A 19,248-nucleotide genomic window follows, 5' to 3' on the forward strand; every position below is an offset into this window, starting at 1 on the left:
CCGTCTGTCCCTCAAGCCCTCCCCCTCCTCCTTCCCCCCTCCCCAGCCCTTTCCAGCTGAAATTGGTGTCATCCGTTGTGGCGGGTTCCTTTTTTTAACCCGCCAGGCCTGCGCTAGACCCCCCATCCCACCGCCGGCTGCTGCGGGGGCCGGGCCGGGCGGGCTCTGCGGTGCCGCAGGTGCGGGGCGGGCGCTCCCGCACGGCCACACCGCACCCCCCCCCCGCCGCATGCGGGACAGCCCCGGCTCGGGGGAGAGAGGAGAAGCGCTGGGAACCGCCCTCAGGACCGGGAACCACCCGCAGGGCTGGGAACTGCCGGGAGCTCGGCCCTGGCTGGCCCCCGCGGGGCGGGCGAGCGGAGGCTGGGGATGCTCGGCTGGTGATGCTGGTGGCGGAGGAGGAGGAAGAGGAGGAGGGGGGAGCTGGCGGGACAGCCTGAGGTGGGCGGAGGGGGGAGGCGGGTGTTATACCGTCGCTCCGGGGAAGGGCTGAGCATTTGCAAATCCCGGCTGCAGCGAGAGTGGGGAGCATCCTACCCCCGCCGGGCCGGGCAGGGCGAGCTTCCCTCGGTATCCTAACGCCGTCCGCCTTATCCCCGCCTTCCCCTGCCCGCCCGTGCCGCCCCGTGTCTCCCGTGCGGCGGAGCGGAGAGCGGTAGCTCGGGGCGATCCGCGCGGAGCGCAGCGCTGAGCCACCGCCGGCCCCTGTCCCCGCCGCGCAGGCACGGGCAGAGCCCTGGGTGAGTAGTCCCGGAGCTTCCCTGCTCCTCCAGACAGGCCAGAACCGTCCAGGCCCCCTCCTCCACATCCCCGTCTGCTTCTGCTCTCAGTTGGGTGCCCGCAAGGTGCGGATCATCTCTGTCCTCTGGTAGGTTGGTCAAGCTGGGATCCTTGCTTGGGGAGGGATTTTTGAAAGGCTTCACTATCCTCTCCTAAGTTATCTGTCTCAACTTGGAAATCAGCTCCTTCTCTTCTATATAAGCTTCTTTTTTTCCCCCATCTTTTCCTTTTTTTTGCCTGCTTTACAACTTTTCCAGCTTCCTTCACTTGCACCTGCCAATTTACATGGGTGCCAATGACATGCTGAGAGACTTTAGTCATTGAAGATTAGTTCTAGCAAGTGTCTCAAAACATCTGTGTGTTTTCCTTTTGTTCTCCCCAAGGCTGAAAAGACATGACAGCTGAAAAGACTATTCCTATAATTAATGGCAAGCCAGAAGATGCTTTGGACCCGGAAGCCTCAAGCACCAACCTTGTCCACAGCAACGATAAGAAAGTTCATGAAAGAGGTCACTGGAACAATAAAGTTGAATTTGTGCTTTCTGTGGCAGGGGAGATTATTGGGTTGGGAAACGTATGGAGATTCCCATATCTTTGCTACAAGAATGGAGGAGGTAAGATGGCATCATATGTTGATTTACTGCTCACCCTAAACGTGGGAAATAAACAGTTAAGGACGCTTTGCAGTGATTTATTACGCTAGGAAGAGATACGAGCTCAAGATTTCAGCATATGTGCAGAGAGGGAAGTGTAAAACATCTGACAACTAAGAAAAAAAAATCATATTTCTCTTTCCTTTTCTAGAAACACTGTGTGGGTTACTTTTACGAGTTGCTTTTACGTTAGTAAATGGCTGTATTTTTTTTCATGAGGTATTTAATATAGAAGAAGCCAGTGTTCCCTTAGAGTAACACGGTCTGTGTTTTCTTCTACATGGGAATACAGACCCAAGCATACTTCAATAAGTTTGTCTGACACAGGAAAGAATGTAACAGTTTATTTTTCAAGCAGAATACTTTGGAGAAGATGCATGTTTTTTCTGATAATGCCACAAAGACGAAATTCTTCATCATATAGAAATTTTTGTTACTCAGTGTACTTGCTTTCTTCCTCAGTGCTTCCCCAGTTCCTATAGTAAGGTAGGGGAAGATGTCAAAACTGATGGTTGCTCAAAGAAGAGAGCAAACCCTAATAAATTTAAAATATGAATGTTATTTGAGAGAGAAAAGAGCAGACTTAACTTGTACAGAAGTAAGACCACGTGGCATGTATTGGTCACAGTTAAGTACAAACTGTGTAAGATATATGATAGCTGAGAATAAGCACATCATCTGTGACTTACGAAGCAATGAAGAAAGAAAAGTAAATTAAAAACTCAGTTTAGAATTCTGTGGACTGGGTTCAACATTCTCCCTGCTTAAGGCAGTGTGAGTGTAACCACACGGGCTGGGAGGAAAATTGAATGTCAGTGGCTGAGATGCAAAGGTCTGTCCCATGAGGGGTTTCCTCGCTAACAACGCTGCACCAAATGTATTTTCCCTGTTCCTCCTTGTCCGAATTCAGGTATGGTTTTGGCCCATTTTGTCTGCTCTTTCTCTAAGACTAATAGTGCTGTGGAAGGCATGTTTGTTTGCAGTGCCTTTCTCTGTGTATCTGTACTTGGGCAAAACTAAGATAGCAGGAGTTCACCTCTTTCCAGAATGATGTTACCAAATACTGCTGTTAGTACGTAAATATTAATATGCTGGCTATGATATACAGGACAGTTTCTCGTTGATTGTCAAAGTGTTCCCAGAGAACTTTTGGAAGAGGAACAAACAGAAATGTATTTTTGGTGTGTCATTTTCTTGTCCACACAGCCACCTTTCCATGTCCGTTTGTAGGTATGTGCTACCTTGTCAAAAAGTGATGCTGTGATTTTTTAAAGGCTCTAACATTAGGTAGGAAGAATTCTAATCATGGTTTTGGGTTATGCAATGATAACGTATGCACTCAAATATCATGTTGAATCACTACTCTATTCTTCAAGGATAGAATTAGTGTGTGTGATCTAATTGGTCATGTCCTGGCACCTCGGGGAATTTGCCATTGACCAGTTTTATTCAATGAAGGGTTGGTCTGTGACCTGTGGCTTTGTAATTCTCCAGAGTGCCCTGGTGGAATTAGACCAGAGTTTGTTTTCAGTGTTTACATCTGATGCACCAAACTGCTTAGTGTGTGGTAAGTGAAGACGATGGTAAAATACATGAGCTAGTCATGAAATAACTTGCTAGATACAGAACAAACCCAGGAGCTCTAGTATGGAACTTGGGAGCTCTGACCTCCCTCTGGCACTTCCCCTGAGTCATAACAGGCTGTGTAAGCATAAGCTTCTATAATTTTAGGTTGTTCTTGTAGATATTTATTTGGAGATTTTAGGAAAATTAATTTCTTTTTATTAGAATTCAATATTTCATGGAATACGATCTTTTTACAAGCTGAGAAACCTGATTTTCATAATGTATACCTGCAGTAGAACAGTGTTGAAAAAATAGTCAAAGCAAATACTTTGGATTTCAACAAGTTGCCATGTTAAACTCACTGTGATTGTGAGCTGGATGTGATACTGGCCAGCAGTTCACCTGGCCTGTACAGATCTTGTTCAAAACAATATGCACAGTAAATTCTGCAGAGAAGTCATGTTTTAGCTGTAAGGATTCCAGTCTTTGTGAAATCCTCATGGATTGCTTGAGAGGCAGATGAGATTCAGCTATAGGAAAATTTCCCAGTTGAGGGAAGAGACTACTAGTGAAGAGATCCTCTGGTGCTGTGCTGGCTCTGAAGAAACAAACTGCAAGTAAAAGCAACTGGTTTTAGTTGTCTTAACTTTCTAATCAAGGTGACTAAAGCACAGCAGTTGTTACTGGTTGTGTTTGAGTTTTGATGTGGTTCATAAGCTATACTGGAGTTTGCTGGGGGCATCTGACAGAATTGTTGATGCTTTGTTATTTCCCTAGAATTTCACATTAATGTTTCTAGCTGATCAGGCAAAATACTGCTTTCCTGCTCTTATAAGTAGTTCTAAAGTCTGTTCCTTTTCCATAATGTTTATCATCAGGCTTATGTAAATAATATACAAATGACTTCTTGGATTTAATTTCTTCATTCCTTCTTTCCTGGGAAAAGCAAGGAAGAGAAGATAGTGTAGACTGATGTGGTTGATGATCAGTGCAGAACTTTGTGGCTGAGCAAGACTGTAATCTTTTCAGTGTTTGAGAGACACACGAGCAGACTTTAGTCTATGCTGAGCAATTTTGATCTGGCCTTTTTTAGTCCAAGGCATTGGCTTACAGGTCAACTTTTGATATTTGGGGCCAGGCATAAACGCTTCCTGCACTGTCAGCTCGATGCCTGAGAGAGAGCTAAATGATCCTTCCTTTACTAGGAGAATTCTCACTCAGTTGTCAAGGAACTGCATTCGTTATAACCAACACCCACTCAATATTCCCTTGTAGGCGCTTTCCTCATCCCATATGTGGTTTTTTTCATTTGCTGTGGAATACCAGTATTTTTCCTGGAGACGGCCTTGGGACAGTTCACTAGTGAAGGAGGCATTACATGCTGGAGGAAAGTTTGCCCTCTCTTTGAAGGTAACAAACCCTTCTGTGTTCTACTGCAAAAGAATGCGTTGACCTTGAAGTAAAATGAAATAAATTGTATCAAAATTGAGGTTAAGATATATCTAAAAAAGTAAGCATTTGTTTTTAAATTACCTGGAAAGCAGGAGTTTTCTCTCATGTCTCACTTATTTTTTTTTGTTTTTTTTTCTCTAGGCATTGGCTATGCTACCCAAGTGATAGAGGCACACCTAAATGTATATTACATCATTATTTTAGCATGGGCTATCTTCTATTTGTTTAACTGCTTTACTACAGAACTTCCCTGGGCTACCTGTGGGCATGAATGGAATACAGGTATGACCTCAGTGGAGATTATCCCTATACAAAAACCTTCCAAATAATTGATTAATACATTAAAATGCCATGAACAAAACTATTCTTGTAGAAAAGTCACTGCAAATGGGTCAATCACATCCCATGACAAAGGAAACCTGGAATGAACACTTACTGATACCTTTTTGGTCTAGGTCATTGTATAAGCATTTGTTTCTGTAGAATATATCGCAGAAGAAGATGATTTTGGATTTTTTTAATTCTGTAAGATATTCTGGCTAAATCCCAAGACTCTCATTTGCAATCATACCTATTCTCCATAAATTCAGTGAGTGAATTCTGCTGCAGAGACGGACCTGATGACAGGTTGCAATCTTACTCTTTCACTCTAATGAAATCAGGAGGCATTTGAATGGAGAGAAAAATATTAGATGTGGATCTTTGGATTTGCTCTTTTAAACGCCAGATGTTGAGGGAAAATGTTCATCAAGCTCCTTCTGGAAATTTAGTTGCATACATAATTCTTACAGCATGCAAAGTAGCCTCCTGCATGAACGATGAGGTGTGTGTTTGTGAGGGTTTGCAGTACAGGGCTCTTCATCTGTCTCCTTTCATTGATATTTTTATGTGTAATTCTCTGCTTATTGCATTTCTGGATCACAAACACCTATGGGGAGGTTTCCTACCAATGCCCTCATTTCCATTATTCCTGTAGTTTGTGTATTTATTCCTTATATCGCTCTCCTATTTCAACCCACATACCAATTGTCTTTCATGTTTTTCTGTTAAATGACCATTACCATGGCTTTTGAGCACACCTAAAACTGCCTGAAATCTTACAGTTAATGTTAGGGAACTAGTCTTGGGCCCAATGGATGTGGAAGGCTTTGGTATCAGTTCTGGCAACCCAGCAGAGGAGCTTGGCTGTTGTTGGTTGTTCAAACGCGACACGTCAACTCAGCAATGCTGAGCTGCTTTGGCCTCCCTTCTCTGTGCTAGAGATGATAAGAATAAAAAGCCAGAGGAATTATTCACTTGCCATATTAGGGCAAAGTGGAAGCTTGTTGCTGGCCATGCTCCATAAGCCATTTGTTGCCATAAGCCATTGAACTTGGAATATGCTGTAATTCCCAATCCAGTGCCTCAGTTCCTCAACATGTCTTTCTGCCTGAGGGGTTTTATTGGCCCTGCCATTGAAATGTGCCTTTGGGAAGTGTTACAGGAGAGTGGTCATGGATATTTTTCTGGGATAGGCCTGTGGTCTGGTGATCAAAACACAGTGTTACACGTGCAGCAAATGTAGAATGGTGGCTTCACAAGGTGCACAAACAAGAAAAAATGTACTTGCACGTCAATATAACAAACATTTTTTTTTTGTTCTTTTGTAGAAAACTGTGTGGAATTTCAAAAACTTAATATGAGCAACTGCAGTCAAGTCTCTTTACAAAATGCCACTTCTCCAGTGATGGAATTCTGGGAGTAAGTGCACATGAACTTAATGTTTGATCAGTCTATTCGTTATCTTCCAATAACTCGATCGCTTACACTTGATTAAACACCTTGTAACCCTATTATGGCACTTAGTGATGTGAGTTCCTTTGGAAATTTTCTTATACAGCCAAAGAGAGTCAGGATGAGGGGTTTTAACTCTTTTTTTTCTACAAGGAAAGGAATTCCATATCCTGAAAGAACACAGAACAAAGTGTGCCACTTGCTCGGGAGCTTGGCTCCTGCTGCTGGAGGAAAGAGCCTCAAACCCATACTAATGAGGAGGCAGAGGTGAAAAAAAGAGGAGGATTTAAAATATTTTTGCAATTTTTTTTTTCCAAATGTTTCTTAAGAGTTTGAGAGTTGCATCTTCATCCTTATTTCAGCTGTCTAATACTTTCTCTTCTGCATCTCATTATATTTTAAAGCACTATGTAAGTGTTAGTTATTCAGCTGGAGTAATGAGAGAGTTTAACTCTCTCGTGTCTCCTGGATTCTGATTTCTAGTTAGACTGTTAGAAGAAAAGTATATCTTTGCAAAGCATGGTCTGCTTTTGTGGTGGTTTTTTGTTTTTTTTTCTCGCTATAAATATTTAATCAAAGCAGTTCAGTATCATATTTGTTTCTTGCAGGGCACAGTGTGTGTTCAGACAGTCATAGAAATGGAATGTTACTTTTAATACTCAATGATCTCACAATTTAACGTGTGTTACACAATTCTGGGTAAATAGAATTTCTTGAGGACCTATTAATTTTGTTGTTAAGACAGAGCCTTAATCTAAGGCTGTATGTTTAGAGCTCTGTTTTATGTTCAGGACAGCAACAGCTACACTTTGAAAGAACCAAGAATTAAGAGTGCCCTTGAAGGGGGAACTGTACATTGACACAATTACCTTGAATGTGCTATTGTCTCTTTCTGAACCTTTTTGTCTTGCTACATCAGTTAATTTAGCCTTCATGGGCAGTAAGTGTTGCTTTAGTAAATAATACTGTTTTATTTAAAAATAAAATAAAAAAACCCCAAAACTAAATTAAACCTGAACAATATGAAAGAGGCACAAACTCTCTGGGTAAAATTGTAACTTCATTTTCTGTTAAAATTTTCAATAATCTGAACACACTTGAAGTATTAAATCCAAGTATATCAACTCTACCCACTTCCTAGATAATGTTTCAGAATAAATAAGAGTTTCTCAGGGGACATCTTTTATTGCTATGACTTCATCATTGTACCAAAAATATCTTATGGCTCTTTAGGATAACTTGAATTAAGGTTTCATAGAATTAGAGTAAATGAGTAAAAGTATTTTCTCCAGTACTAACATAATTAACCTGCTGCATTTTTTTGCTCATTCAAAAATATTCACAATTCAGCCACTGGTTGGTAACTCCAGTTATCCAGAGGAGTAAGCAACATTTAATTAAATTATATAGAGGGTACAGACTAATTTTTGTCCGCTCATGTTTCTAGGGTTTTGTGAGGCTTTGTCAGTGTTCACCTTTGGATTGCCTAAATTCCTATGTCAGTTTATTTTGATGCACATACAAATACATTTTAAGCATGTCCCTTCTCAGAGTCCTCTAAAAATGAAGCCAAACATGAGTCTACAGCTAAACTTTAATGCAAATTACAGTGGAGTTGAAATCCTTAAAATTTGGGGCATATATGCCTGCCTGATTTTGGATAAGTTAGGAATGGCTTATGAAACTAGAAGGGATAATCAGATTTAGTCTTTTCTCAAACTTGTTTTACAGTCTTGTGTATATATACTCCTACACTTTTAAAATAAAAAATAATAAAAAAAAAAAAGACAAGGTAAACAAAATAATTTGTCATTTATTTGGAACTTCTTTCTTTATTGTGCTATGGACAAACTTTTTGTAATACTAACAGCCTGCTGGCTAAAATTGCTTAAGATATTAAACTTATCTACTTTTTCGAAGCAAAACTGAAGTTACCCAGTTTTTCACCCTTAGAAAATAAATGTAGTCCTTTCCTGCTGAGAAAATTACTTGCCTTGTTAAAATTGAAGTAGGTATGATGTTGAATGGCTTCAAAATTTAAAATAGATATGACACACTAGTTTGAGAATGAGCTTTAATAAGTGTCAGGACTCATGTTGCATTAAAATAACTAATCAGAATTAAGAGAAGATTGAAATTAATTATGTGTCTTAAATATCAGATGTAAATAATAAACCTCCACAGTGGAGGTTTTTAATGTACAGATGTGCAAGGCAGATCAGAGAGTGATTAATACAAAGTAAACTAGACTAGTTAATTTGCCCAGAAAATCATCTTCTAATCTGTAGATAAGTGTTACCAGCAATATTATTTCACTTAGCCAGAGGTCTTGTTCCTGTCACGTTGCTTTACTACTTTGTAAATTCTGATTTTTGGAGCAGTAAATTTATTGAAAGACCTGTTGAAACAAATAGCAAGAGGAAAGATGCTCTTTGCTATTTTCAGAGCTCATGTTGACAGTGTGTGAGAATCCTCAACCCCCAATCTCAGAACTGAGTTCATTTGCATAAATGACCGGGTTCCTTAGTAGTAATTAAGGTGGTGCCCGTGAGGGGAAGAGGGAAGGTTTTGGGTTTCTTCTGAACAACCGTAGAATTCAGAACCTTTACACTTTGCTCTCTGCCATGCCAAGGCTGCAACTGAGATTTCTGTAAGATGTGGCCATATACAGCCAAATTATTGTGTGAGGGGTCAGCTGTTGGGGAAAAAAAATTTGTGGCTTTTTTTTTTTTTTTTTAATGGTGTTTTCTTGTGGTTTTTTTTTTGGTTTTGTTTTGATTTGGGGTTTTTTGTTTGTTTGTTTGTTTTTGTTGTTGTTGTTTTTTTTTTATCTGTTACCATCCAATCTTGAGTTAATCTGTGGATTAGAGTGGTAATTATTGTGAATAGTGATCCTATTTACTTACTGAATAGGGAGCTCGTTTACATGAAGGACTCAATACTGCATTTGTAAACTGCCAGGCTGATGTTACAGCTTTCCTTTGATAGCTAGTTACCACAGTCTCCTACAGTAGTTACCATATCTTCAGGGTTTTTTTTTAATTAAACCCAACCTGACAAGAAAAATGCTTGGGGGAGCCTCAGTAATGCATGTTTTAGCAGTGCTGTGTGTTTGCTTTGAAGCCCGATGGTGTCAGTCTGAGAGTTCCCAATGCTGAGGGATGCACAGGTTGCTGTGTATCACACAGAATTTACATCATATAAGTGCAGGGGAACAAGGTTTTATCTGTGCAAAAATGAATACACCAGGCCCAAAAGAATGCCTTCATTTCTGGCTTTGAAGAGGAGTCTTCTCTCTTTTAACTGGTGCTACTGTGTCTTTTTTATTATCTAGTCTATAAGACTCAGCCCCTATTTATTCGTGACTGGAAGTAAATCCAAGTCCTCAGCTGGGCTGGGGATTGCAAACAAAGCCTTCAGCTTTTCTGCTGAAATATTTGTAGCTTTTTTTGCTTCTGTAGCTTTGGTTGCTCCTTAATCTATTCCTCAAGTTGAGCATCATCTCACCCAAGTGCAGCGATGACTGAGAGGATGTTTTGCAGCACCATGAAGCTTTTCTGGCCTGCAGACCAAGAGTTCCCCTTCCTCAGGTCTGTACAGAGGATGCTGCCTCTGATACTTCAGCATTCTCCACCTGCTTTGATAGCTGGGTCACCCACAGACTTAATTATTGTCCTGGATGGATTGTTCTTTGTTTAAAAAAATAGCAAAAGACTATAGAGACAAATACTGCAGTAGGTTCTGAATGCCTTTTGCTATGCTCGGAAGAATCTCATTGCACACGCAGCAAGTTCAAAACTTAAAATATTTTTAGGAGCCAGTAATTGATAACTCCTCGTCTGTAGCTCTCCAGTGAAAAGGGTCTGATCCTGCTGGAGGAGCAGCAGGCAGAGTTTGGGAGTTTGGACACTCTTTTCTTGTTTTCCTACTTAAAAAATGCTCTTGCTGTTAATGTTTTAAATGTGAGCAGACTTGCCACTGACCACTGGTATCAATGTTGACAACTGGGAAAAATTAGGAGATTTAAGGATTTCTTACCATAATTCAAAAGCCGTAGCCTTGAGAAGCCTCACATTCCATCTGTATGTACAGCATTTTAAGGTAAGCAGCTAAATTGATAAAAATTCACTTCTTATTCTTCAAACTCTCCGTTGCTGTGTTCCAAAGGACAGGCAAGAGTCTGAAACTTCACTTTTCACTTCTTACTGGTGCCAGCATTCAGAGAATGGCCCCTTGACTCCCATTTATGGCTTTTCCCTCATCCACTGTTTAAGGATTTTCTAAGAAAAAGTAATAATCATAGTTTCTAGGCACAGCACATGGAATTTTTGGTGTCCAAACATTAAACAGTTAACAGTAGCAGCTTCAGTGTTGATAATTCCTGATATGTTAAAGCAGTCCAATGAAAGAGAGCTGTGGCATTAGGTGAGGATGTATTTATAGCCTGGGAAACAGAATAGAAAGGAGAGGATGCTCTGCTCCATTGTTTTTTCTGCTTTCCTAGGAGAAGAAATTGCCTGGCAGGTGTGGGGGGCATCAACCATGTCTGTGTGCTCTTTTGGCAGCTACTCCAGTCTGTCACCATGGTCAGGAATTTGAGGTTTCCAGTGCCTGGGAAAGGAGCTGGACAGAAAGAGGACCCTTGGTTGATTCCACCTCAATAGTTTTTTATTGGCTGTATAACAACAACTTAGTCCTCTGTTAAAGAAGGTCTAGTTGTTGGCCTGTCACTCTCTGGAGAGGGTGACACATCCTTAGCGTTTCCAAGTAAAGCCTAGTGAGAAAAAAAACATTGGTTTTGTCTAGGGAAAAGAAAAGGGACTGTTCTCAGCAAAAAGGAAAAGGCACAAACCCATTCCTTGCAAAGTCAAAAAGAGGTTTTTCCTGTTTCATTCAGGCTGCAAATGAGTGCAGGAGTCACACTGTGGTTAATCCCCACCACACTAGGAGAAGTCATTAGCAAGTTGAGCCTGATCCTGCAGTGCTCAGTACCCAGAGACCTCCAGCACCCCTCAGAACCAGGCCCTTTGTGCAGGTCTTGTAGAACATTGAGTCGTGCCAGACTTGCTTGTTTCTGCTCAGTTCATAAGAGGCCGTGTGAAAATTGCTTTTTTGTTTGGAGTCATGTGAGCTCTTCATCTGGTTTTGCCTCGAGATCACTGACTTTTCCTGAGCTCGGTTGAAAGGAGTGAATGGGACAGGTGACAAAATGCAAAGTGGATTTCTTCTATATCGAGGGATGAACCCTGAAGCAGAAAGATGAACTGCCATGGTTTTTTTGATTTTTGTATTGAATATTGTACATAGCAATTTTACTGTGGAGAAAAAAAATTACCTTAGAAATTGCGGTGTCAAGTATTTGTGTATTAGGAAATAAAACTGCACAACATTATTTCTATTAAGTCCACACCTTTTATGAACATGATCATCTTGAGATGAAGGACTGCCTAATATTTTGTCAACATATCTGCTTTGATCTTGTTAGAGGATGGATAGGGAGCAAACACTGTGCTGGTATTCAATATTTGTTCTTTTTGTCAGCAGAGTAGGAACCTAATAATAAGGAGAAGATAGAACATAAGAAAATGAACAAAGTTATTAATTTAATCAAGGCTTCTTCGGGTGCTCATGGTGCCTGTGGTTGTACCATCATGGTTTCCTTGATTATTTACGTGTTCATTCATCCTCACAAAATTTCAATAAGTTCAAATTATTCCCATTTTACAGAACGGGATCTGAGCTACAGAGAGAGTAAAAGTGCTAAGTATGGGGGTGGGCAAGACACTTTTTTAGCATTAAGGTTACACAATTTTTATTCCAACAAAGGAACAAGAAAATGTATGAAAGTCAGCTTTGGCCAAACATTAATATAAAGTTACTTAATTGAAGACACCATGGTTGAAACAATAATTGCTATTTCATTCCAAACAAAACATTTTTTTTGTACACTTGCATGAATATTTAAGTGGGTTTTTTTTTAAAAAAGCAGTAATTTTTGTTGTCTTTTCTCTAGTGACTATTTAGAAAGCTCTCCTTTCTGTATTTTGTCGGCAAAAAATTGAATATATGTTTCACTTCCTTGAATGTGTTCTGTACAGGTTGGGAATTTCAGTGTCTTCTCTTGAGCTCACTCAGCCTTGTATAATAGTTAAATAATGATGGAGTATGGACTGGGATTTAACGTCTGGCTTCTCAGGGTGTTGCCACAACTAGAATTGGACAGGATCATTCTCTCCCTGTCACAGTATTTATTGAGATGGTTCAGACTGAAAAGGTTACCTGAGAATAATTGAGGGGAGACTATTCTTATACTCGGTATGTTAATAGTTAATATTAGACCATCCAGTTCAGGCTTTGTGGCAAAGAAATAGCTGTTCATACACAGCACTAACAGGAGAGAGGGATAACTCTGACTGAGGCTCCTGCAGAGCAGCAGGAAGTTTAATAGCTCTGGAGTTCTCCCTGTAGCCTTTAGGTGGGTTTCCAGCAGGAGGGCTGAGCTTTTTGCCTGTTTCCTGTCCTGGTCTCTTCTCTGAGTTTATGGAAATCAACTCTTCATTCCTCACATTTCTAATCTTAGTTCTTGGAAAGGTCTCTTCAGAGGGACCTGAACACTAGCCTGCTGCTGGACCAGGGGTGAGTGCTGATATCTCAGTGCTGATTTTAATTCCTCAGTTGATGTGTTAATCCCTGATCCATGCTAATGCCTGCATGGCATTTCCACCACAACTATCCAGTTTAGCATCATTCCTTATGATTACATCCAAACTTACCATTCCCAAATACGCCTCCCACTGCTGCCCCTTCTTTGGGCAGTTCAGTTTAATCTCTTTTCTTGGGCAATTCATGGTCTTCTGACTTGTCTCTAAGTCAGGTATAGTTCTGTTTCCCACCTCCAGCCACCCAGTCCTGATCATTTGATCCAGCCAGCTGACTGCTTCCCAAAATTACACTTGGTCTCCAGCCTTAGCTCCCTAAACAGTTTGCCTCTGCTCCCTAAATTCCTTGGCTGCTCTTCCTTCTGCTCGTTGCTCCTCCTCCTCTCCCCATGCCTGTGTGCTGCTGTGAGGGCCTGGGCTCCTTGTCCAGACAGACTCACTCCAATTTATCCAGTCTCCCTAATTCCCGCTCCTCCAAGTGTTTTCTTCTTCCCAATGTTCTGTAAATTATGCAAAGTTAGTAAACATGCAGCTCTCTAGTATTTTTATGGAGGAATCCAGGAAGGTTTCATTCATCTCTTGATGAAGTCTGTTGGCAATGTGTGGATTTCTTTTTAGTTCAACTATAAGGCTGTGAGCTTATCACAATAAATATTATTTTCTTATGCAGTCAAGAATTGCCATTAACTTTTTTGAAGCTAATCATCATAAAAAAAAAAATCCTTTGTTTAAACAGTCTGGAACAAGTCTGAATAAATACACTTGTATCTGAATATAGGATTTTGTAATGGAAAGTTTTAAATAATAAAAGCTTGGTGTTAGGAGACAACTTCACGTTTTGGAAAAGTAACTCTAAAATGTTACCAACTCCTTTTCAGTAGTTGTATGTACTTAAGGTAGTAATAAACCTTTCTTTGATTGTGAAGGTACCATGAACAAATTTGTTATTTGCCTAGATATTTAGAATGATACTGTTAATTTTTTATGAGTGATATCTGAAATATTTCACTTAAAGTGCATTTGGGGAATTTGTAGCATTTGGTTGGTTCTTTTATTAAAATATGGCAAAATTTTGGCCTGCACTGTGGCCAAAAATAGAAAGTACATTTTTGTAGCAAAGATCATACATGAGCTATTTAAAATATCACTTAGTTACAGACTTGTAAAAGTTCTAGCAATGAAATTATTATCTACTCATAGTTGGAAAACATACACAGGAAGATGAGTGAGGTGCTTAAAAAACTGACCTTTAGAAGCTGCTGGCTTAGACATTCATTTTTGCTGAAGAATGGTAATTTATTTATTTTTTTTTAAGAATTTGGAACATTATGGTCATTTTTATTATCATTATTAACATAGGAAAATGTGTCTAAAGACATGTATATATCTGTATATGCACTTTTTTCTATTATAAGGAAACAAATCCATGAAAAAAGCACAATTTGCTTGCAGGGGTAAAATGAAAAAAAGTCAAAGGTCTAAATTAGCAAAAACTTGGTTGTGCCATGACAGGTTTGGCCAAATCAGTCAATAGCAGCACATGCCAAAATAACCAGGCATGTTTCTTCTGGCTTTACTGGGGGTTTAATTGGTTTCTCATAAGTTGTTAGTTTGTTGTGTTTGTTTTGGGGTTTTTTTTCCATCTGCTTTTTTTTTCTATGTTTGTTTTGGTTTTTTGAGTTGTTTTTCTTTTTAAGTACTTTTTTTTTGTTATTTATGTCAGAAAAAACCTCTACTGAAAGGCCTCCTTTCAGTTATGTTTGGGTTTGTGCAATTAAAAAAGAGAGCTCATCCTCTCCTCTGTGAGTTACCTACAGCCTCCTACAAGTGTCTAAGCAAACTTTAAATCCAGAAAACTAAAAGCACGATACAGTTGGTGGCATTTGCTGCCTGAAACTATTTAGTCCCTCCTGTGACTCCCCTAAAGAAGAGAGGTCTTGCACAGGACAAGCTGAAAAGTTACATTCCAAGAACAATTTCCTTCCCCAGTTCCCCATGGGAATTGGATTTGCAAGACTAGATATGCAAACAAATTGCATGTAACTCTTCCAAGACATATTTTTCAATACCTGTGGAATCCTTTAAATGTGCCTGTGGCCTTGTAAATAATAGCCTGTTATTTTCAGCTGTCCAAGAATGCACCCATTAGATTTTTCTCCCCATTAGATTTTTCTCCCCATTAGATTTTTCTCACCATTAGATTTTTCTTCTCCCCATTAGATTTTTCTTCTCCCCATTAGATTTTTCTTCTCCCCATTAGATTTTTCTTCTCCCCATTAGATTTTTCTCCCCATCTTGAAATTGAGAATCTGAAGGACTTTGGTGCAAGAGATTTTACAGCCACTCAAGTAACTGAAAACAACATTAAAGAGCAGTCACATTCATCTTCTTGGCTATCTCAGCATGGGGACTGTGTCAAGCACAGAGTTCCATGCAGTTGAGAAAGCCTCTATTTATTTTTGGCTCTTGAAAAAGTGTCATTGCAAGAGGAAAAAAAAAAGTTTAGACACGTTTTAAAAGTGTTTTTTAAGTACAGCTTTGTAGATTCAGGACATTAACAGAAAGAGTGGTTGCTTGGGGTTTGAAATCAAATTAAAGGAGAGATTTTCTTGTGTTCAAAAAATTAGAGTGAACACAAGCTGGAAAAAAACAAACAACAAAACAAAAAAAGAACAACACTTTTTTTCGTTAATTTTTTCACTATTTTCCATTACATTCTTATATAGCAGCAAAATTGTTTTGCTGTGTCAGGAGGACTTCCTGAGGAAGACTCACTAAATACTGCCATGGAATTCTTACAAAAGCTGCAGAATATCCATCAGTGCAGGCCTTGAAACATGCACAGTTGTCCTCTGTGTGGAAAGGGAAATAATTGATGCCTTTCCAAAGTCCCTGCAACAACTATTGTTTAATTATTTGAACTCTAACTACTGGGTTTAGTTCATAAATGAAAAACTGAACCATTAGAATTTACCTGAATTTAATTAAGAATCATACTGTAATTTGCAACTGGTATTTTATGAAGATCTAGGAGCTATAAATGTGGACAAAGGATTTGGGATCTCCCAAAATAGCTCCTGTCTGTTTGCAGCTTTCTTTTTTCTCTTTTGACCTGGAAGTTTTTCTCTATTGCCTTTTCCCCCTGCTTCTTTTCATGTCTTAGGGGTTTTTTTGTAACTAGGGTTTAGTACAGGGCCAGTGATTGTGAGAAATACGTTGACAGAGTAATTTTTTCAATTTTTTTTTTTATTTTTTTACCAGTCAGGTAATGGTTTTATTTTGGTCTGTTCTGTGTGGAAGAGATAAGAGCTTACCATTACTTTTTACATGAGTTTGTAGCCAAGAGCTCACTATGAAAGACTGTTTTACAAGCTCATGCAGTAGTTTGCAATATTTTCTGTCTGTAGTTCTCATTATTAAGATTTAATCAATGGTGCATGAGAAAATACAGCTCTACAGGCTGTCTAAAAGGCTCAACACAAATTTTGAGAGCCACCCATTTCTTCTGGGTGCTCTCAGCTGGCAGCTGGTGCTGTGTGCTGAGCTCATTTATGCCACTCAAGGTGAATAAAAAGAGAGATTTTTGTCACTGGATGAGTCCTTCAGAGATGAGTAGAGGGAAAATTGCAAAAAGACTGAAGGATTCATTGGATATATTGAGAGAGTACCAAGAAACTCTAGAGCAGAGGTGAGTGGAACAGCACAAAGAAGTTATTTGACAGGATTAAACACTCAGGCTTGGTTAAGAAGAAGTTGCCATGACTTCAGTGAAAGAGGTTGAAGGAAAATAGGTCAGGAATGGCTACAGAAGTGGGGTGTTCTGTGTTTATCCATCACTCTCTGTCTCATACAGATATACAAAAACATGCACACATATAAAAATGAAAAAGGTAATATATGTATCTACAAGGAGCTGCTAAGTAATGCCACATTATATTCAGATAATTTAAGTGCTGACTTTAATGAGACAAGGGTTGACACAAGAAATATGGGTTGTTATTTACAGTAACAAGTTTTAGAGAAAAATCTGCAGTGGAAAGTTTAATCTTACTTTTTCATTTAATATACATAGAAATGGATAATAAATGGAACAACATTCAACCCTCTCAGATAGTTAAGAAGAAGGAAGCAGGCTGAATAGCAGCGAATACGGCTCAACTAGAAATAATTCATTGTGTTATGTGTAGGTCACACTAAATATACTGTAAGAGGTAAATATTTTAGAGCTCTACAGCTCTAGCTGAAGGATCCTTGCTAATGTGACCACTGGGAGTTGTCTGTCTGCTGCTTTGAGGGGAAAAGAAGCCAAGTGTGGAACTAAGTGGATTTCCTGAAATTAAATCTTACACTTTGAGAGAAATTTTTTGGAGATTCTTTAATGTGTAACCTATAGATTATCTTCTAAAAGCTGAAATACTTTCTAATCATTGAAAACTGATGGCTGGAGAGTACAAGCAGCTATCCAGGATAATTTGTAGCACTTTTAGAAGCTGATGGATGGTATATTCTCTATTTCAGAGTTTACACAAAACCTTAAAAAGAGATGTTTTTACAGTGCACAGGGTCTCTGTATCCCTTGCCACTTCTGGATATATAACTTTCAGAAAAGTCAAAGTGTCAGCCCATGTTGACCTGCATTGAGAGTTTGGCACCCACACTGTTCATTTCACATGCTTGTAGTGACTAAATCTGCTACAGATTCACTGGGAGTTTGTGTTTGTTTAACTTAATAGTTGTATCCATGCTTGTTCTGGAGGTATTTCAGGGATTACCACACTGCTGCACTGGTAAAAAACCTGACACAACCAGCTCGCTTTTAGTTTCCTAAGTACTGGACTAAGTATTCCTAAGTATTAGGGGAAACAAGAAAGCCTGAAAGAAAATGCCTTGAAGAGAAATTATTCTTTTATCAGAGATATATGTCCTCTAAATGGTATTAACACTGTCAGTATGTCATTCTTGCCCATGTCATCATCTGAGCTCCTCAGGTGAGGAAGCCAAAGCAGGGTTCATGCACTGGCTAGTGGTGCAATGGGTTCTTCTGAAAGCTTTTCCCCTTCATTCCTACTAATTCCAGATTGTATTTTTTGGCAGCAGGTAAGATCAGAACCGATCTAATACGCAGCCTGAGTCCCGTCTTGCCGTGTTTTGGTGTTTGTTTAGGTGATGCAGTGTTGAGGTGATGTTATGTGCACTACAGGAGTAGTACCCAGCTCTGGGGTCCCCAGCACAATGAGACATGGACCTGTTGAAGTGAGTTCAGAGGAGGCACCAAGCTGGTCAGAGGGATGGAGCAGCTCTACTGGGAGGAAAGGCTGAGGGAATTGGGATTATGACCTAATTGCAGCCTACCAGAACCTGGAGGGAGCCCAGAGGAAAGAGAGAGAGAGACTGTTTACAAGGGCCTGGAGTGACAGGACAAGGGGGAATGACTTCAAACTGACAGAGAGTAGGGTTAGATTGGATATTAGGAAGCAATTCTTCCCTGGGAAGGTGGTGAGGCCCTGGCACAGGTTACCCAGAGAAGCTGTGGATGCCCCATCCCTGGAAAAGTTCAAGGCCAGGATGGATGGAGCTCTGAGCTTGTTCTAGTGAAAGCTGTCTCTGCCCACAGCAGATAGATGTTTAAGATCCCTTCCAACCCAAACCATTCTAGGATTCTATTATACTCTGGGGCTTGCAGTTATAAGGGTGATCCCTGCTCAAATATACCTTCTCCTCCTATAAGAGGGAGAAGTGTCCCACACATTTTTGTCCAAGTCCCTCATTAGGGGATGATTCTTCTAACAAGAATTTTCTTCACACTGTTAATTTTTGCTCAGGCAGTGAAGCTCAGAAAATTGATAGCTATCTTTCAATATGCAGTCCTGTAATGTATAGAAGAGGCTGTTTGATCTATGTATGAAAAATTATTCCCAGCTTTGATATCCCTATTACACAGAATGTTCTTTACCCGTTGTCTAAGACAATATTGTACCATTCGTTAAGTTTTGTGTGTCAAAAGATAACAAATTGCACCAGAGAAGAGAAATACTGGAAAACAGTACAAGTAAGAAATACAATAATAAATTGACTAGAGAACTAACAAGACTCTTTTTAGGTTCATTTTATTGAAGGGTAATTTTTCTTTTCACTTTGTCCTGTATGCAATATGTATATTTTTAGTAATAAGTTCTGAGAAGCTTAGAAAGTAAATCACTTGCTTTTTGTTTCATAGAGTTTTATATTTAACATTCACCATAAATTTTGTTAAAGTTTATCATATGAGTAAGTAAGTGTAGGACACTGTCTCAGACTTTTAGCATCTTGTGTGCTCTGTTGAGTTCTTTTAAAAGTGTGTGTTCCTTTTAAGCTGTTTCTTTTTC

General features: G+C 39.6%; 1 protein-coding gene across 4 annotated transcripts in view; it reads left to right on the forward strand.

Moving 5' to 3' along the window:
• The first annotated feature begins 354 nt into the window (after window positions 1–354).
• Window positions 355–19,248, forward strand: part of LOC113957435 (sodium- and chloride-dependent GABA transporter 3) — a 99,476-nt gene continuing 80,582 nt past the window's right edge. The window contains exons 1-5 of one of the 4 annotated variants that reach the window (XM_027664956.1): window positions 355–441; window positions 1,164–1,394; window positions 4,275–4,409; window positions 4,593–4,733; window positions 6,101–6,191. In XM_027664956.1, coding sequence (XP_027520757.1) covers window positions 1,175–1,394; window positions 4,275–4,409; window positions 4,593–4,733; window positions 6,101–6,191 — 587 coding nt within the window. In that variant the 5' untranslated portion in view covers window positions 355–441; window positions 1,164–1,174. The other 3 variants (XM_027664957.1, XM_027664954.1, XM_027664955.1) reach the window with 3 other exon arrangements.

This window comes from Corapipo altera, unplaced genomic scaffold, assembly GCF_003945725.1.
Source record: "Corapipo altera isolate COAL_440 unplaced genomic scaffold, ASM394572v1 124, whole genome shotgun sequence".
NCBI lineage: Eukaryota > Metazoa > Chordata > Aves > Passeriformes > Pipridae > Corapipo > Corapipo altera.